The sequence below is a fragment of the Prunus dulcis genome, chromosome 1, assembly GCF_902201215.1.
Source record: "Prunus dulcis chromosome 1, ALMONDv2, whole genome shotgun sequence".
NCBI lineage: Eukaryota > Viridiplantae > Streptophyta > Magnoliopsida > Rosales > Rosaceae > Prunus > Prunus dulcis.
The window spans coordinates 33,649,503-33,667,108 of NC_047650.1; the positions used below are offsets into that span (position 1 = coordinate 33,649,503).

Consider the following 17,606-nt stretch of genomic DNA (forward strand, 5'->3'; position numbering starts at 1 on the left):
CATTTGCGTCAATGGATTGGTGGCTTTGCTGTCAATTTAGGCCAGGGAGAAGTGCTTGCAGCGAGTTGTGGTGTCTGTTTTTTTGGGTTGAATTTTGGCTGCTGAGAAAAATGTAGATGATATTGTCATTGAGATGGATTCAGAGACTGCTGTGATTCTTATTCAGAGTAAGGTTTTGAATGCTTGTCATCCTAATGCTGGGCTGGTCAGTAGCTGTAAAAGGCTTATGAATTTGTTTCGAAGGATCAAGCTTCAACATATCTATAGAGAGAGGAATGATGTAGCTGGTGAGTTGGCTACTTGGAGTCACAATCTGGATCTGGGCTGTTGCTATCTTGAGGAGAGTCCTGGAGTTTTTATCAAAAATAGCCAAAATTTACCTCATACTTTCATAAATGTCAATTTTTGCAAAAACTTTCAAAAATAGCAAAAAACTCACCTAAAATTACTCAAACGCCCTCTTAAGTAAAAACCCACAAAAACTTTTAAAAAAAAATGCAATCTTTGTTTTCAATTTGATTTTAAACATATATAAAAACAAAGGTTTGATCCCATGTTATATCATTGGAGGAGTTGAACCATGAATATGACTTGATTCCTAGCTAGTCCTAGTACTGCATCCACCCAACATTGAGTTGAAGCAAAGCTTTTGTTCTATGATCTCCTTCATCTCCATTATCTAATTACTTAATTATCTCTAATAAGCCGTATATTTGTATTATATATTTAACAAGGCACTCATAGAGTTATTGATTCATCTCCGCAATGTTAAAGTTCATATTGGAATCTAATTAGCAACTTTGAAGTCAATATATGGCTAACAAGGGGTTGTGCGTGGCCTCCAATGGTGATAGCATCAACATGCCTGACGACAACAAATAATACCAAAGCTTCGAGCCCAATGACAGAGACAATAGATACTAACATAGGGGAGTTTTTATGTTTAAAATCAAATGAAAACATAGATTACAGTTTTCATGTTTTGCTTTTTTAGGTTTTTGTGAGTTTTAGTTTTGAGGGCATTTGAGTATTTTAAGTGAGTTTTTGGCTATTTTTGAAAGTTTTTATAAAAATTGACATTTATGAAAGTATAAGGTAAATTTTGGCTATTTTTGATAAAAACTCAGAGTCCTGCCTAGCTTGGATATCTGTTGCTTAATGATTCATTGTTAGCTGTTAAGGCTCGTCTGATTAGTACTAGTTAATTGTTGTGTTGGTGTCTTGGGGTTTCCCCCCCTTTTTCTTCATTAAAAAAAAAATATATCTCATACACGAGTCACATGATTCCAAAGAAGAACTTTCGACGGTGATATTTTGTACCCCTTCAACACTTTCAAGCTGCAAGTCCTTAAGGCATTTGCAACAACATGAGAGCCATTTGCAAAAACCCTCTTCTATAGTTAGAGGAAGAAGAGGATGGTTACTTTTAGAATGGCATGCTTCACCTCCACCAATAGAGACCTCGAAGATCCACAAAGAAAGAGGCAAAACAGAAATTCTGACGGTGTCCCCTCAACGCTGTCTCTGAATTCAGCTGGAACAAGTCCAGATGTTTCAATCCTAAGTCGGAGTACTTCAACATTACACCTTACCACATTGTAAATCCACGTGACGATTCGAAGACATTGACCATCAGTGATGCATGACGTTTTTTTGTAATTCATATGGTGCCTCAAATAAATACTAGAAATCTTGTGTCTTTCTATCCTCACGTTGAGTCAAGAATTCAGAGTTAAGAGAAGATTTAGTTGCAATTCAAGCGATTTGATATTTGAAGGGTGTAAATACAATTTGGCCAAATGAAAGATCATGTTCCATTATTAAGCGAAGTACAATAAGTAGGATCAGAATGAAGCACTTCATAAAGGCGAATGCCAAATTCATGACTGAATTTACAAAACATATTGGTAATTGACAACAATCTGTTTGTCTATAACTCAAATGCATGACATAAATAGAGCGCTATATACATACAAATCAGCATATGAAATACTCCATAACAGACAAACTATCCATTTCTTGGAATCTAAATGTTGGATATGAGAAAGTGAGCAAGTATGATAAACGAAGAAGAAGAATATCAAGGTGCCCTGATTTTTCTTCCTTCCTAGCTTTTGTTACCACTTCATAAAAGCACTGAATGTTAAGCTTAAGAACTGCTCCTCTTGCCACCACCAATTGCCCAGTGAGGTTTAGCGGGCGTGCGCTTCAATGCCTTCACTCCCAGTGGATTGTCCTTGCTCTGTTGCAAGCAGAAAGGAATACAATGTAAGCAAAAACTTGTTAAAACCTATCTAACAATGCGAGCATATAAAATTTTAGGGTGTCTTACCAGTTGACAGGTTCCTGCATTGACATTGCAGACTGGGTAGTCACTTGGGCAGCAACTATAATGGTCATCACAGCATGTGGCGCCCTCAAGTGGACAACATCCCCAAGCAAAGCAGTAGTTTGCATACTCATAAATACAGCAGCAGGTGTTGCTCTCAGGACAGGAGTAGTAATTATCACAAACTGATGGGGGCTGTACCGGAGACGGAGGAGATGGACCAGGGTTCGGGGGGTTCAGGCCACTCTTGACTGGATAAGAAGCCTCCATTGCAATTCCACATATTCCATGTGCGGTGTTGCCCAGGTTACGCTCCATCCTGATGTAGCCTTCTTCTCCCCAGCTGCCACCCCATGAATTTCTCACTATCCAGTAATCAACTCCTTTGTCTGTTCCATATCCCACAACTGTAACACCATGGTCCAATGATGTTCCACACCGTCCCGTAAATACACCCTGAAATAGCATTTGAAGCAAAGAAACAAATTAGTTCACTCGCGTTCGTATTGTCAGACAGCATAAGTTTGGTAAGAGAACATTAATCATTCTTCGATGACAAGAAAGTCTGTAAGTTAATAATTAACAGGATAAATGATAGGCTAACCCAATTGATGCAAATGCTCAACATACAAGTAGAAGAAAGATTTTGTGATATAAAGGGAAGAAAACTTACGGAATTATATAACTGGAAATCCCTGCCACCTCCTTCAATGGCAACAGCAATTGGCTGATTGGCAACAGCCTTTTGCAATGCTTTCTCATCGTATGCAGGAACATCTTCATAATCATCAATGGAAACCACTTTGGCATTTTTCTGCAAAGACAACAAAAGTATGAGAATATAGCTCAAAAATTTCAGCCATCTGTTCTGTTTTTGTTTAAAACATTAAATTGCAAAAACAAAACCAACCCTGTAGGTGTCACAGGTGGCATCATATCCTTTATAAGGATAATCCTCTTCACTGTCAATTCCACCATTGCTGATGATGAATTCGAAGGCATAATCCATGAGACCTCCATTGCATCCTTCATTGTATGATTTGTCACAGTCAACCAGCTCCTGCTCAGATAGTGAGAGGAGATCTCCAGTCACTAGCTTGTTAATCCCTTCCACTGAAGAGATTGTAGCGAATGCCCAGCAACTCCCTTCAACATAAAAATAATACTCAATGATTAACTTAATGACATAAATTAAGCTAATATTAAATCATTAAATTAAGCTCACATTAAATCAGCAAATATAATATCTAGGAGGAATATCTGTTATCTATTTTTGTTTACGCCTTTGGTGTTGGGCTTTAGACCTATGTGGGTCGCTATTAATAAAAGCCAGGGGCCCACAAGCGTGAGCATTGCGAGGTCCCTGTGGGCACACGGCGTAATTAGCTCTCAGCAAAAAGCTCAGGAAGAATCCTTGGTCACAAGAACAGCCATAGGCAACAAGATTCCTCCGTCAGATTCCGAAATATACAGTAAGCAATATTCGAATTAGATCCTATGGTCACAGTTACTCAGAGATTTAGTAACCCCACGGGCCAAAACTCCTGGAAGTCCTGGTAACTGCATGATCCGCATGTTCTCAAGGTCCAGCTGAAAGCCTACGGCTCAGCTGTCAGCCTCGTCACCAATTATTATTCGCGGTATAATTGAATCCACGTTTTTACAGGTGAGTGGAATCTTTATGCTCAAAACCCCGATTCAAATAGTCATTTATTTGGTACCTCTCAAAGAGCAGGAACTGCCATTCTAATTCTTCTAAGGGGATTTAATCCACAAATACAAAGTTTATGGCTGACTGATATTGCTCATTATCATTTAGCTATTGCGTTTATTTTTCTGATTGCTGGTCATATGTATAGAACTAACCAAAACATGATTTTTAAGCCAAAACCCTCTGATTAAGCAAACAACCAATCAGATTATCAAAGTCAACTACTCCCTAATCACATACCTTTGCTCTATCACCAAGCAAGCCCAAAAGTCTTAAGGGAAAATGACCACGCAACATCACCAAACGTCAATGATTAATTATCAACTCATGAAAATTAGGTAGACGTAAATTAAGCGAATTGGCCATAACAAGGAGTCTGCACCTTAACATACAAGTTCTAATTTCCCTTCTCATAAATTAGATTAATTTAGACTATGACTTTATAACGAAAAATACTAACAAGCATTGGAAAATTAAATAAATACTAGAAGTAACAAAAAATAAAAAAACAGAGTAGGAAAGTTGAAACTTACCGCAGCTCCCTTGGTCTTTGATGGGGTTGACTACGCCCTCCTTCCTCCAATCAACGGAGTCGGGCAACGAGTCGCCGACACGTGGCGCGTACCGGTCGCTCTTGGTGTTCCGGTTGGAGAGCCTCCTCTTCTGAGCGCGGGTCTTGGTGCCCAGGAAAGTGGACCGGTACTCGTCGTTGGACAGATCGGCGAACCGGTTCAGACCGAGCTTGTAGCTGAGGTTCTTAGCGTTGTGGTCGTCGATGTACCTGAGGTTGTCCTTGAAGATCTGGAACCGTCTCTCCTTCTCCCCCAATCCGTTGTAGGCTTTGCCGTGCTTGGCCAGCCACCCTTCGTATATTGACATCACCTCCTCGTCAGTCCTCCAGCTCGACTTCGACTCTCCGACGACGTTTTTGTCGTCGTAGGAGATGATCGACATGTCGAGAGCCGACGACAGGGTGAAGATCGCGAAGAGGAGGACCGCCATGGTCGACGACGATCTGTACGGTCCCATGTTTTTGCTGTGCTCTCTGTGTTTGTTTGCTGAGAAACAGAGTGAAGGAAGTGAATGTGTACGAGAAAGTGGCGATGTGGTGGGGTGCTTATAAAGGGAAAAATTACATAAATACAAAAATAGAAGTTGTTATAATTTGATATTACTCTTCTGAAAAAAGGAAATACTCTGTACACAGAAAGAAAGTGGATGTGACGAAAACAACAAGGAGTGTGGGGCCCATTTGGATGAGATATGATAGGCTGCAGATGGAGCCCAATTGCAAACCCACTGCCAATCGCTGTGAGCCGAGGGAGCCGATGTAGATGAGATATAATTTTGACCGCGGTTAAAAACAACTTTTTTTTTTACCTTTGACTGAGGGGGATGACCGTGGTAAAAGAGAAGAGTTACTAAAAGGTGGTGGGATTGCCACGTAGACAGAGTTTGGTTTGGTGCGTTGTTTCGTATTATAGCGTCGTATGAGTTGGAGACTGTCGGAAAGAGACTGATCCATTTGTCCAGTTGTAATTGCGGTGGACCTACCCAAAAGATCGGAGAGACTTTTCATGTCGCTTGCGCCCATTTTTTCCTTCTCTTTCATTATCAGCTCGGCATTGGGTCACGTCGCTTGTAGTTTTTTATTTCCTTTTTCAAATTTTTAATAGAATTATTTTTTTCTTCATTAAACTCATTTTTATCAACTTTTTATTCTTTAAATTTTTCTTTAATTTAGGGGTCTGTTATTTTGATGATGGTCCAGCCTGGCTTGGTTCTATTATCTTGGATGACTTGTCACTTGGTGGGTTTCGACCTCGGTGTTTAGATAGCTGTGCTGTTTTGGGAAAATAAAATAAAATAAAAATAAAAACATTAGGGTTGGGCAAACAAAATTGAAAACTATGATTGTGGAAAATAATGATTTGATTTGGAATATTAATATAATATGTGACGCATGTAATGCATGCACCCAAAAGGAATTTGCCCATCTTCAAACTCTTATTAATTACGATCCTACATCCCATTAAAAAATGAAATAAAAAAATGAATTAATGTGATGTGATGATTTAGAGGGTCAGCTATATTAATTGAGAAAATACAAAGAGGTTAATTGCTACTGTGTCTGTGTGGGCCATTTGCGACGGTACAAATACAATACCCACGCACGACACGTAAGTGGCTCAAGTGGGCACTGTAGGAGCCTTGCTTGACGAAGACAAGAATATATGGAAAGAATCTGACGACTTTTAGACCCAGAAAATGAAAAGGAAAACAAATTATGTTTGTTTGGTTCACATATTCTTAACAATTACTATAAATAAAAAAACAAAAAACAATTACTATGAATTATTTTAGGAAAGTAATAAAGGGAATAAGGGCGTTAGATTCGTTGTACAGGTACAGTTTGCGTGTGCGATTATCTTTGATCAGATCAAATTATGTTTACTTTATTTATGATTACAAAATGAGACGTGACAAATTAAGAAACATAAAGATTCGTTCGACAAATGTGGAGGGCATAGGGGTCCAAAATATGCAAATTTATTCTATATTTTAAACCTAGCGGAGCAGCCCCCTAACACAACAAATTCCACCATACTCTGCTCTCAATTGCCTAAATAAATCAAACTCAATCTCGCTTGCCCCATCGTGTAACTGTATGGTAAATAAAGTCCTCGACAAGGAGGCTATAATGAAAGATTATAATGAGGGGGTCTCTAATACGGATTCATAAACTTCTCAATATTATTATTAAACAATTAGATTTATGAAGGAGGAGGAGGGCACATCATACATGAAAGTGCGTTTGAAGCTGTGATCTCCATCCACAAAAGCACTTTGAATATTTCTGGACCACTGGGAGAGTTTCGTCTCATCTCTCCTCTAGCTGCTTGTCCATTACTAAATATTAGTTTGGATTGGATTATATAAGTTGATTGGTCCAATCACTTGTTTTTCACTCCAATGGTTTGGGTTGGGACCATGATATTCGTAGCACCTTTAATTTAAAAAAAAAAAAAGAGTTCGCGCTACCTTAATTGGTTTCAAATGCCACAACTAAAGGTTTAATTAATTAATTAATGAGGATTTCACTAATAAACCAATTTTAGCATGTTACTATATACAAAACCTTTATAGAGTCTATTTGGAGTGAAAAATTCAAAACTAATCACTTGTTATTTTCAAATTGGTTCTTATAAAATTTTAACACACTAAGAACTAATTAGAAGACAAATAGCTAGTTTTATATTTTTCTCTCCAAATAAGCTGTATATGATTTTTTGTATAATATGTCAACTGGTTTTGTCAGTTAAGTTAGTTTGCCATTTGTGTGTGAGTTGAGGTACTCAGTGGCGTTCCTATAGCAAGGACATGATATGCAGCTGCCTACCCCAATTTTTTTCACTAAAAAAAAAAAACCCTTATATATGTAAGCAAAGCTATTCTTACACGGCCCATACGATAGTGTGAACTCATGCCTACCCAAACTTAAAAGCAACCCGCATGTGTTATGGCCCACTCAAACTATATTATAAAAAATTTAAAAAGGTGAGGGCCGAAATTATAATCAGCCCACACTTGTGTTATGGAATAGCCTAGTCAAACTTTAAAAAAAAAAAAAAAAAAGTAGGGGAGCAATATAAGCAACTAATTAATTCCCTATCAGTTGTGCAATAGTCGACAGTCCCAAATCATTTTCCTTGGCAGCTTCTTCTTGAGTCTTGACATTCTCACTTGGCAGCATCTTCTCATATCTAAGACCAACAAGTATTCTTCTTATTCACTCCTCTTGAATTTTTTTCTTCTATTGTACAATAAGACATTCATCGAATTACAATAATAAGAATATTTAAGAAGTAGTTTTCGCCAGAGTTTTTTGTATTTATTTTTAATTTGTTGGTTTTTATATATAATTGGTATGGGAGAGGAAGGGAGTTTTCAACACAGAATCTGGAGTAGTGGGTTAGCTTATTATGAACCACTTGGCAGGCATGAGTTTTGTAAATTGTAGTGATATGATGATGATGATGTTGATGTTGATGAGTGGGTTGTGTGCATGTGCCTCTTATCTCCAGTTGCCTCTCAATCTCCAGTCCTTGCCTATCAATAATTCCACAAGGCAACAAAACGTCACGTTTCTGTATGGGCATGACTAGCTGGTTTTGGAACCTTTTTTTGTCCCTATAATATATGAAGAGGTTTTGACCAAAAAAAAAAATATATGAAGAGGAGGCATTCCTTGAAAGTTTGGGCCTCAGAACTGGGGCTTGCTGTTTGAGCGTCGAGGCCTTTTTCTAGTGGTTTTGGGCCGCGGGTTCCTCTGAACTGATGAACATCAAAATAATAGAAAGGAGAAAATTATCGACCAAGGAATATAGCAAACATAAATCTGGCTTTTGTTTATGGTCAAACAAATAATATACCTTGTGAATCCCAATTATTCACGGAAATCAAATACCACCCCGCAAATGAAGTTTGAATTGGACTTTCTTTTCTGGTAGCTAGAGAGAGAGAGAGAGAGAGAGAGAGAGAGAGAGAGAGAGAGGCAGGTCATTATTCTAAATGACAATTACAAAGTGCCGGAGGTTTCAATCAAGTCATAACCTTTACAAGTAACTATAAAAATTAAAATTAAAACAAAATAGTTCAAAGAAAGGCCGAAATTTTGGACTACACCATTTACAAAGAAACTTGGTTCAGTCAAGTCGTGGTCTCTGATGCGTGCATCCAAAGTGTCTTCCGGTGTTGAATTTCTCCGTAAATTGTCTTCCAGTGCCGATCGGCATAAACCATAAAAATGCCTAGAAACTCTCTGATTTTGTATATATATGAGAGAGAGAATTAGGTTTAACTAGATACAATAACCATAATGAATGGAGTTAATTTGGTGATTAGGTTTAAATGCTTCACACACAATTTCAAAAGTTAATGGAAAGTTGTAGTTTCTCTTCGCCGCCCTCCTTTTTTTTTTTATACGAAATAAAAAATTTATGAAAACTGTGGAGAAGGTGGCATACAATTACACGTATATAAAAATTAGCCATATATGCATGCATTATGTTGTAGCAGACACGTTGTATTGGTCCAATCCAAATCTATAATAGTGGAGAAGAAGGAAGCTTCTCTGCAACTCCTCATCTCATGAATCTCCATTTTAATTGGTGCACTTTGTTCTATAGTGGAAGTGGAGGAGGAGGCAATTGACTTTAATTAACGCGTCCAAAAATCAAACAAAACACATAGGCCCCCCAATAGCCATAGCCATCATAGCCATAGGCAGAGGAGCCCTAGTTCTTCACGCATGCAATAACTACGTAGAAAATATTCAGCTTGAAGTTAAGAAAAATAAGTCTTTGAGTTTGAGCTGACGTCTAAACCCAAATCTTGTATAATTGGTTAAATAATTGGGCAGGACGCTAAGTTTAAGCCAATTCCATGGATCCCAAATCGGAAAGTCTTCACCAATTAACGTCTCTAAATAGGAAAAGTCAAAAATTGGGGCCTCCAAATCAACCTTAAAACATTGCATATTTCATGGAAATTTCTCGCTAACATACAAATTAAATAAATCAAACCTTTCATTGACCTCCCATTGACTACAGCTTTCTGCTTTCCATATCAATGCCACGCGTATTTATATTTATATATATACATCCTACTCATTTTCCCATTTCCTACAATTTCTCTCTTCTATATCTTGCACTCTTTGCTTTGCTCATTTCTCTACCAACTTCGTCTTCTTCATGAAACCAGAATCCTCAAGCACTTTCAAAATCTTCTAGTTCTTCGTCCAAAGGCGAAACCAGAAGCTGGTCAAATGGATACTCTAGTTATTCGTCCAAACAGGTGACTTCATCATTCTAATTTTCTTCTTTTCATTATTTTTATTTATTAAGGTCATGGGTTACTCTTTTTTTGGGTGCATTGAATCATATTTTTAAAGTAATTGAGGTTCATGGGTTACTTGGCGTAGCAACCTAGTGCTGGGATTGGTTTGAGTGATTAAAGAAAACAAACACTAAGTTAGACATTAACAACATTTTAATAATAATAATAATGACAATAACAACAACAATAATAAAAGCGGGAGCAGTAATTGGTTATCCAATGGCTGCCAGTTGTTTATTAAAAGATTAATCCTCGGAGGAGATTAGGCAAGTTTCATGCTTGAATTATGAAATAATAATCTCATCAATAAAAAGTCCACAAGCCAGAGAAAGAGGTGCTCCTACAATCAAACCCTATACAATATTATAAAGTAAATAAAGGTCGTCTAAGTGGGTTCGCAACGTCATAGAATTCTCCTTTCTACTCTAAATTAGGTCGCATGGTCTTTTTGTACATCAATATTTCGAATCTATTGGCTTTTGAGGCAGACGAAATAAAATAAGACACACACACAAACACAAAAATGAATGAAAGAGAGATATAAATATGAGTTTTTAAGGTCACGGCAATAATTATATGAATGAATTGAATGATTTATCTAATATTGAAGATAGAATTCTATGAAACAGGAATAACATTATTTTGATATCCCTTGCTAATAATGCTATAAAACATATGATAACACTTTTACTTGGCATAACATTATTGGCTGGGAATACAAAGATTTTTCTTCGAACTTAGGCAAGAACCTTACATTGGGACCATTCTACCTTTTTATAAGGAAAAAAAAAGTGGAATGAATCAAATTTCCTGAACAATACTCCATCATTTATGAAAATATACTATTGCACGTTTGAATTCCCTATAAAAAAAGAGAATGTTTGACCAAAATAATGGGACATTGCCCACATTGGAAAGAAAGTAGAATCCCTATTTCTTCTGGTCTGATTCCCCTTCCCCATTTGTTATTTGCCAATGAAAACTTTTTCAAGGTTTGTTAACAAAGCATCTGCCATGTACACACATCGCAGTCAGTTAAAATTAGACATGAATGGTCGAGATTCAATGAGCAAAACAAAAATTATTCCTAGTACTGTTGATTACTTCTCAACTAAAAATTCGTAGTTCGTTAGAATTAGTCGTGCGATGAATGCGTGATATGTATATAACTGTTGATGCGCACTTAAACTCAATTGTAGGACTCGCATGTATCTACAACTCACACGACTAAACCATAACACGTATGCCATGGTGAAAAGTAGTATCAACGGTTCCAAATAGATTTAAGATTAAATCAAACGGATATTGGACCTTGGTTTTATTGTCGTTGATGACAAGAAGAATCCCATGTGACTTGAGGGTTGGGGCTTTGACGCAGCTTCCAGTGTCTGTTTAAAGTCGAAACCCTGTGGTCCCACACCCGACCACTTTTTCTTTTCTTTTATTATTTTTTTCATAAGTTATAATAATTTTTTTTTAAAATTTTTGTTTTTGTTTTCCGGCCGAACAACCCCACCACCTCACTCTAATGACTTTTTTTGCATTAAAAGCAGCAAAAGGTCAACTCTACCTCACTGTCTCCAATTAATCCTTTCCCTCTCTCTGTCTCTCTGATTTCCCTTCTCTGTTCAGTCAGCGATCCAACGGCTAATCCCAGCCTTTTGACCTTATCTCTCTCTCATCATTTATACACGGTCTCCAAGCAGTTCAATGCCCTGCCAGAACTTTGCCACGTGGAGCCACATCATTGGCCCCTATGTTTGACGGCAGATGAAGAGCAGAGAGAGCCAATGCCTTGTAGCCTTATGAGGAAGGGCATCATCAGTTTGACTCGAATAATCTTTTGCCCTTTTTCTCTGTTTTCCTCTGCTTTTTTCTTTCTTTTGTTTTTGCTTTTCTCGTCATCACACCAAATCTCTATATTTACATTTCATTCCGTTGAGCTTTCAAGTTTTGAAACTACTTGTCTTTCTTCAATTCACAACCAATTTCATGCCGTGTTGACGAGAAATGGCTGTGGAGCTCATGATGGGATTTATTGACAGTTTTGCAGCGCAAATGGAAGAGAATGCTGTGAAGGAAGCGGCCTCAGCTGGAATTCAAAGCGTCGAGAAGTTCATAAGCTTGATTTCGCAACACCACCACCAATTCCAAGACTCTTCTTTTTCTTCCTCATCAAACCCTGAAGCCGCTACAGAGTACAAAGCTGTTGCAGACATGGCCGTGAACAAGTTCAGGAAGGTCATTTCATTACTGGACAAAGGAAGAACCGGCCACGCTCGGTTCAGAAGAGCTCCTGTCACTCCATCTCCGCCACCGCCACCCCCACCGCCGCCACAGAAAACAGAGACCCAAATCCCAAGGCCTTCAATTCAAGAACCCCATAACCCAAAAACAGATCAACCTCCTGGTTTCAAAACAGAGCAATCCTCTGCTTTCAAGGTTTACTGCCCCACACCAAGTGTGCGTTTACCGCCTCTGCCTCACAATCCCCATCTGAAAACCACGCCTGTTGTGTTGACAAAGAGTGTTGGGTGCGCTGAGAGAAAGCTGGATGCTCCTACCACCATCAATTTCTCACCCTCACCTTCGATTTCCGCTGCCAATTCATATATGTCTTCTTTAACCACTGGGGATGCTGAGGGTTCTGTGCAGCATTCAATGTCTTCTGGGTTTCAGTTCACAAACATGTCACAGTCGTCCTCGGGCAAGCCTCCTCTTTCCTCTTCTTCGTTGAAGAGGAAGTGCAATTCCATGGACGATGTTGCAGCTCTCAGGTGCGGCTCATCTTCTGGGCGCTGCCACTGTTCCAAGAAAAGGTTGGTCCATGGTCATCAATCATCATGATTTTTCAATTTGGTTTTAGTTTTTTCAATGTGGGATTTGTTCAAAATTGCGACTTTTTAACTTGTATTGCTTGGATTTATCAGGAAATCAAAAGTGAAAAGAGTGGTCAGAGTCCCTGCAATTAGTATGAAAATGGCTGATATTCCACCGGATGATTATTCATGGAGAAAGTACGGTCAAAAACCCATCAAGGGTTCCCCTCATCCAAGGTATAAGATTCTCATTCAATCATTCATTCATTCATTCATCTTCTTCGAATTGATTGTTAAGGGTAATTATTGTGTGACATTTAAATTATAATATTATTCTTTGAATGTTGTAATTTGAGTGAATATCACATTTGACATTGGATACACTCAACTCGTTTTTCTAAGTTGTGTGAATCAATAAATTGAGTAACGTAGCCGCTGAGTTTTCTGAATGTCTGATTGCTTTTGTCACAATGCAGAGGATATTACAAGTGCAGTAGCCAGAGAGGCTGCCTTGCACGCAAGCACGTGGAGCGGGCTCTAGACGATCCAACCATGCTGATTGTGACCTACGAAGGTGATCACAATCACTCCCACACTGTCACGGATCCAACGCCTGATCTCGTCCTCGAATCATCTTAAGTCAACTCATCCAACGGATCAAAATGTTCCTTTTGTATTAAATATTGCAAGAAGCAAAGAAATTATATGTTTGGTCCACACAATAGTCAACGCTCATTTGCTTTGCACCGTCTCCAAGAGGATTAGTGGGTACGCCTTAGCTGCCTATACAAAACTAGATTCGTCTTTTTTCTTTTTTTATTATTTGGATTTATTCTTTTGCTGATTTAGAACCTTATATTTTAGAAATTTAAAATTAAAAAAAGAAAAAAGAAAAAAAGAGAGGAAGATATAGAGGGATAGGCTTAGAGATGATGGATTTGGTGGGAAGTCAATCATGCTAACTAGTGGGTTTTATATTTATATTTAATGATGTGCCTATATACGCATTAGAAATGTTTAATATATATGATGGTGGATTTTGCCGAGGATGCCCACTTTTACTTGTTCCAATTCCCACTATACAATTGTTGAGGGTCAGCCAATGCATGGGCAGACAGTAGTTTATATGGAAAGAGGTTTGCATGGGACAGTTGACAACTTGAGCCCTAATCCCAATTTAGTAATGGCAAGTTGTGTGTGGAGAGAGAGAGAGATGAGGACTTTTGGGATGTTTGTGATTTTGTGCTGTCAGGTGGTGCCTAAAGATTGTGTTAATTTCCCATATTTTTCATCGAAGTTGCCTTCATGGATTCTCGGTTATAATTGGTTTTGTTGCAGAATCTTGAAATGTTGGGCTCTGGGTTCTGTTGAGAGGTCATCGGTGACCCATTTAAATTGGTAAATATTTGGCCAAGTCAATGTGGTCGGTTGGGGGGTGTTGATAGGTTGTCTTTTGTTTATGTTCAAATCGAAGCATGATCCCAACATTTCTTGGTCACACATTCACTGTGGGTGTGGGTGTTGCTTTCTCAAATCAAAGCATAATGGCAAAAATGTCTTGATTTGTTTGAATTCCTGGTCAAACACGTTGCTCTAGGTCAAATGATTTGTTCCAACCTTTGCTCACATTTGGAAGGGTTTTCAGTTTCAAGTTCGGTGGAGAACTTTGCTTCTTTTCATGCTTCTTTAATTTGCTCCGTATTGTGGTTTTGGGGCTAAAAGCCAGCTTGGTTTTGAAGTTATGCCAAAGTTTGTACCTAATGAAAAAGGCAGGCATATTTTTACCTTTTTCTTTTTAGTTTTGGTCAAACAAATTTTCTGCTGGCTGGCCCAGAAGAAGCCCATATTACCAGGCTAACCTGGGAAATATCTCAGGCCTGCTTTCGATTACCTCCAGAGATATATATCACTATCACCAAACCAAATTTAGAAGCCCATGTTCCATTCCATTAAAGATAACCAAACCCGGGGCCACTTCTTCTGGTTTGAAATTATTTAACATGAAATTCTAAATACCTTTTCCGTTGTAACAACGAAGACAATATTTATCCCTACATGTTTTTTAGTACAAGCCATAATCTAAATTAAAGGGAACGACGATTTCTCACACACATACTATTAAGATGTAATGAGGGTTCAAATCTAAGACCTCTTATTTGCAAGTCAATATTTTTTTTCTACTAGGCTATACCCGTTAGCTTTATCCCCACATTTTTTGTTCTTCAACATATATGGCATTGTTAATTTGTTATGCTCCTCATCTGAATGGTAAGAATGTCACGTAAATTAACTTCGGTTAGAACCAAAAAATTAAAATAAAATATCATATCGATTTTGATCAAGAACAGAAACTTTGAATATAACATTAAGCTGCCGGTATCAGAATGAGCAAATCTTGATGCTAGTTTGAGCTAATCGTGCATTAGGCCCCCACAAGCTAATGGGTGTCGGTAGGTCAATTGTAAACCGGCTCCTGAAGGATAAGACCTGTGGCAGGCTGCCAGAAAATAATGAAAGAAACAGAACCCTCTTTTGCATTAGATTTTTCTATTTCTTTCTCAGCGATGAAAAATTAATTATATAATTTGAAATGAACACGCTCTGCATTAACCTTGACTTCTGAAGCTATGCTTTGGCTTTATTCTATTTCTTTTGACAGTAGTGGATTGAGGGTCCGGGAAGATCCATGCTACGTTTCATGTTTGTATTGCTTAACTGTTTTCATTTTAGATACTTAACGTTAAAAGGATAAAGAAGGCCAGAGTTATCTCATGAATATTAAACAGTTTTTGACTTTGAGAGTAAAACAAGTCTCGAGTGTTGAATTAGTGCTTCATAGAGCACATAATAATTAACTTTTGCATCTTATCCAGTTTTCATAATATAATAAAAATTAGGTTAAATTATTAGTTATGAAAAGAAAAGAAAAAAAAGTGTTCATGATTGAGCATAAAACCCTTGCAATGAGTGCCGCCTTCAATTTGCTCTCCTTTGCCACCTTTTGCTTTGCTCTAGAAAAACCTCTGAAAACAAGCAAATACAGTTCAACACAGGAAACAATGAGAAGCTCTGCTCCCACCAGAGCTTTAGTTTCAATCTCAAGCTTCTTTTTTCTACTAACCTGTCTCAGTATTGCCTACTCTGTGACAGACCATACCCACAAAGAAACCCTCAAGCTTGTTTTAGGTGGCCACCATAGGGGAGGCAGCAAAGATAGAGGCAATAGAAAGCAAATAAGCCCACCAAAAGCACCTCCAGATTTACCAAACACAAAAGAATTTGTGTTTGCAGATCAAAAGCTTGAAATAGTGTACCCAATTATCCAAAAATTCAAGTTCACCATCACCTCAGACCCTCTAGGCATCACCAAAACTTGGGTAGGCTCCAATATTTGCAGCTACAGAGGCTTCTATTGCGACAACCCCCCAAACAACAGCTCTGCAATTGCCCTGGCCTCCATTGACTTCAATGGTTTTCAACTTGGTGCTTCTTCACTTGATGGGTTTCTTGACCAACTCCCTGATATTGCCCTCTTCCATGCAAATTCCAACAATTTTTCTGGCACCATCTCTGCCAACATTGCCAAGCTCCCCTATCTCTATGAGCTTGACCTAAGTAACAACCAATTCTCTGGTCCTTTTCCCAGCGTTGTTCTTGGGATGAGCAGCCTCACTTTCTTGGACATAAGGTTCAATTTTTTCACTGGGTCAGTTCCACCTCAGATATTCACTCAGGACCTTGATGCCCTCTTCATTAACAACAACAATTTCATGCAGAAGCTTCCTGATAATTTGGGTAGCTCTCATATTCTTCTTCTCACCTTAGCAAACAACAAGTTCATGGGCCCAATTCCACCAGGCATTTCCAAAGCCTTTTCTGCTCTGACTGAAGTTCTGCTCCTAAATAACCAGTTAACAGGTTGTCTGCCTTATGAGATTGGGTTACTAAAGGAGGCCATAGTGTTTGATGCAGGCAATAACCAATTGACTGGCCCTTTGCCATTCTCTCTGGCTTGCCTGGAGAATGCGGAGCAGCTCAACTTTGCTGGTAATTTGTTGTATGGCATGGTGCCAGAGGTGGTCTGTGGGCTGCAGAATTTGGTAAACTTATCATTGTCTGATAATTATTTCACAAATGTTGGACCTCTTTGTAGAATGTTGATTGGTAGAGGAGTGCTTGATGTTAGGAACAACTGCATTCCTGATCTTCCATTCCAAAAATCAATTGAAGAATGTGCAGATTTCTTTGCACACCCAAGTTTCTGTCCCTACATGGGATCTTATACTTACATTCCCTGTAAGTTTCCTCATTTTGGTTCTTCTGCTCCTCTACTTCCTCAAGTGGCTCCCCCACCTTGACCTCCTTTGCTCATCTCCAAGACAAGGGTTTGAATTTTTTTAACTTGTAATATGGAATTTTCATAAGACTTTGTATGCATGGTCAGTAATTCTTTTACTTGTAATAGGAGAATGAGATGTTTTCCTAGATATGCAATCCTAAACTCTTCAGTCATTCCATGGATAATGAATTTGCATTAACATCATCAGCTAATTCAAACATGGTCTGCTGTGAATTAACAACTGAAAATAAGAAGTCAGAGATTATAGTCGTATAGTCACATGTGTGTGTATGGAAAAACAAACAACAGAATACTAGCTAGGTGAAAAGTAACCTAACCATCTATAGTGGGGATCATAAATACCAGAGAAGAAAAGGTGCTTTTTTGAAAAACCATGGTCCCAAAATCTGTCCATACAGAGACAAAACAGGGTGCCTTGCTCTGTTGCAGTTCCAGAAGAACCCGCAAGGCCTGAGCTATGTCACTTTCTCAGGGAACCCCTCTTTTTTT

General features: G+C 38.4%; 3 protein-coding genes across 4 annotated transcripts; 2 read left to right on the plus strand and 1 right to left on the minus strand.

Annotated features, from left to right (window-relative positions):
• Positions 1-1,790: 1,790 nt before the first annotated feature.
• On the minus strand, positions 1,791-5,167 carry LOC117615254 (low-temperature-induced cysteine proteinase-like). Its single transcript, XM_034344308.1, has 5 exons — positions 4,574-5,167; positions 3,240-3,475; positions 3,003-3,143; positions 2,333-2,785; positions 1,791-2,242 (listed from the first exon to the last, which is right to left on the minus strand). The coding sequence occupies exons 1-5, from the start codon at positions 5,067-5,069 to the stop codon at positions 2,150-2,152; spliced, it is 1,419 nt and encodes a 472-aa protein (XP_034200199.1). The 5' UTR covers positions 5,070-5,167; the 3' UTR covers positions 1,791-2,149.
• A 4,565-nt stretch (positions 5,168-9,732) lies between these two features.
• On the plus strand, positions 9,733-14,257 carry LOC117615376 (probable WRKY transcription factor 7). Of its 2 annotated transcripts, XM_034344449.1 has the most exons (4): positions 9,733-9,896; positions 11,984-12,757; positions 12,869-12,994; positions 13,234-14,257. In XM_034344449.1, the coding sequence occupies exons 1-4, from the start codon at positions 9,868-9,870 to the stop codon at positions 13,394-13,396; spliced, it is 1,092 nt and encodes a 363-aa protein (XP_034200340.1). In that variant the 5' UTR covers positions 9,733-9,867; the 3' UTR covers positions 13,397-14,257. The 2 variants fall into 2 exon arrangements, with proteins under 2 accessions (XP_034200340.1, XP_034200339.1); XM_034344448.1 differs by lacking the exon at positions 9,733-9,896 and having other exon boundaries at positions 11,520-12,757.
• A 1,443-nt stretch (positions 14,258-15,700) lies between these two features.
• LOC117615059 (uncharacterized protein At4g06744-like) lies at positions 15,701-17,242 on the plus strand. Its single transcript, XM_034344053.1, has one exon. The coding sequence runs from the start codon at positions 15,721-15,723 to the stop codon at positions 17,113-17,115; it is 1,395 nt and encodes a 464-aa protein (XP_034199944.1). The 5' UTR covers positions 15,701-15,720; the 3' UTR covers positions 17,116-17,242.
• The last annotated feature ends 364 nt before the right edge of the window (positions 17,243-17,606 follow it).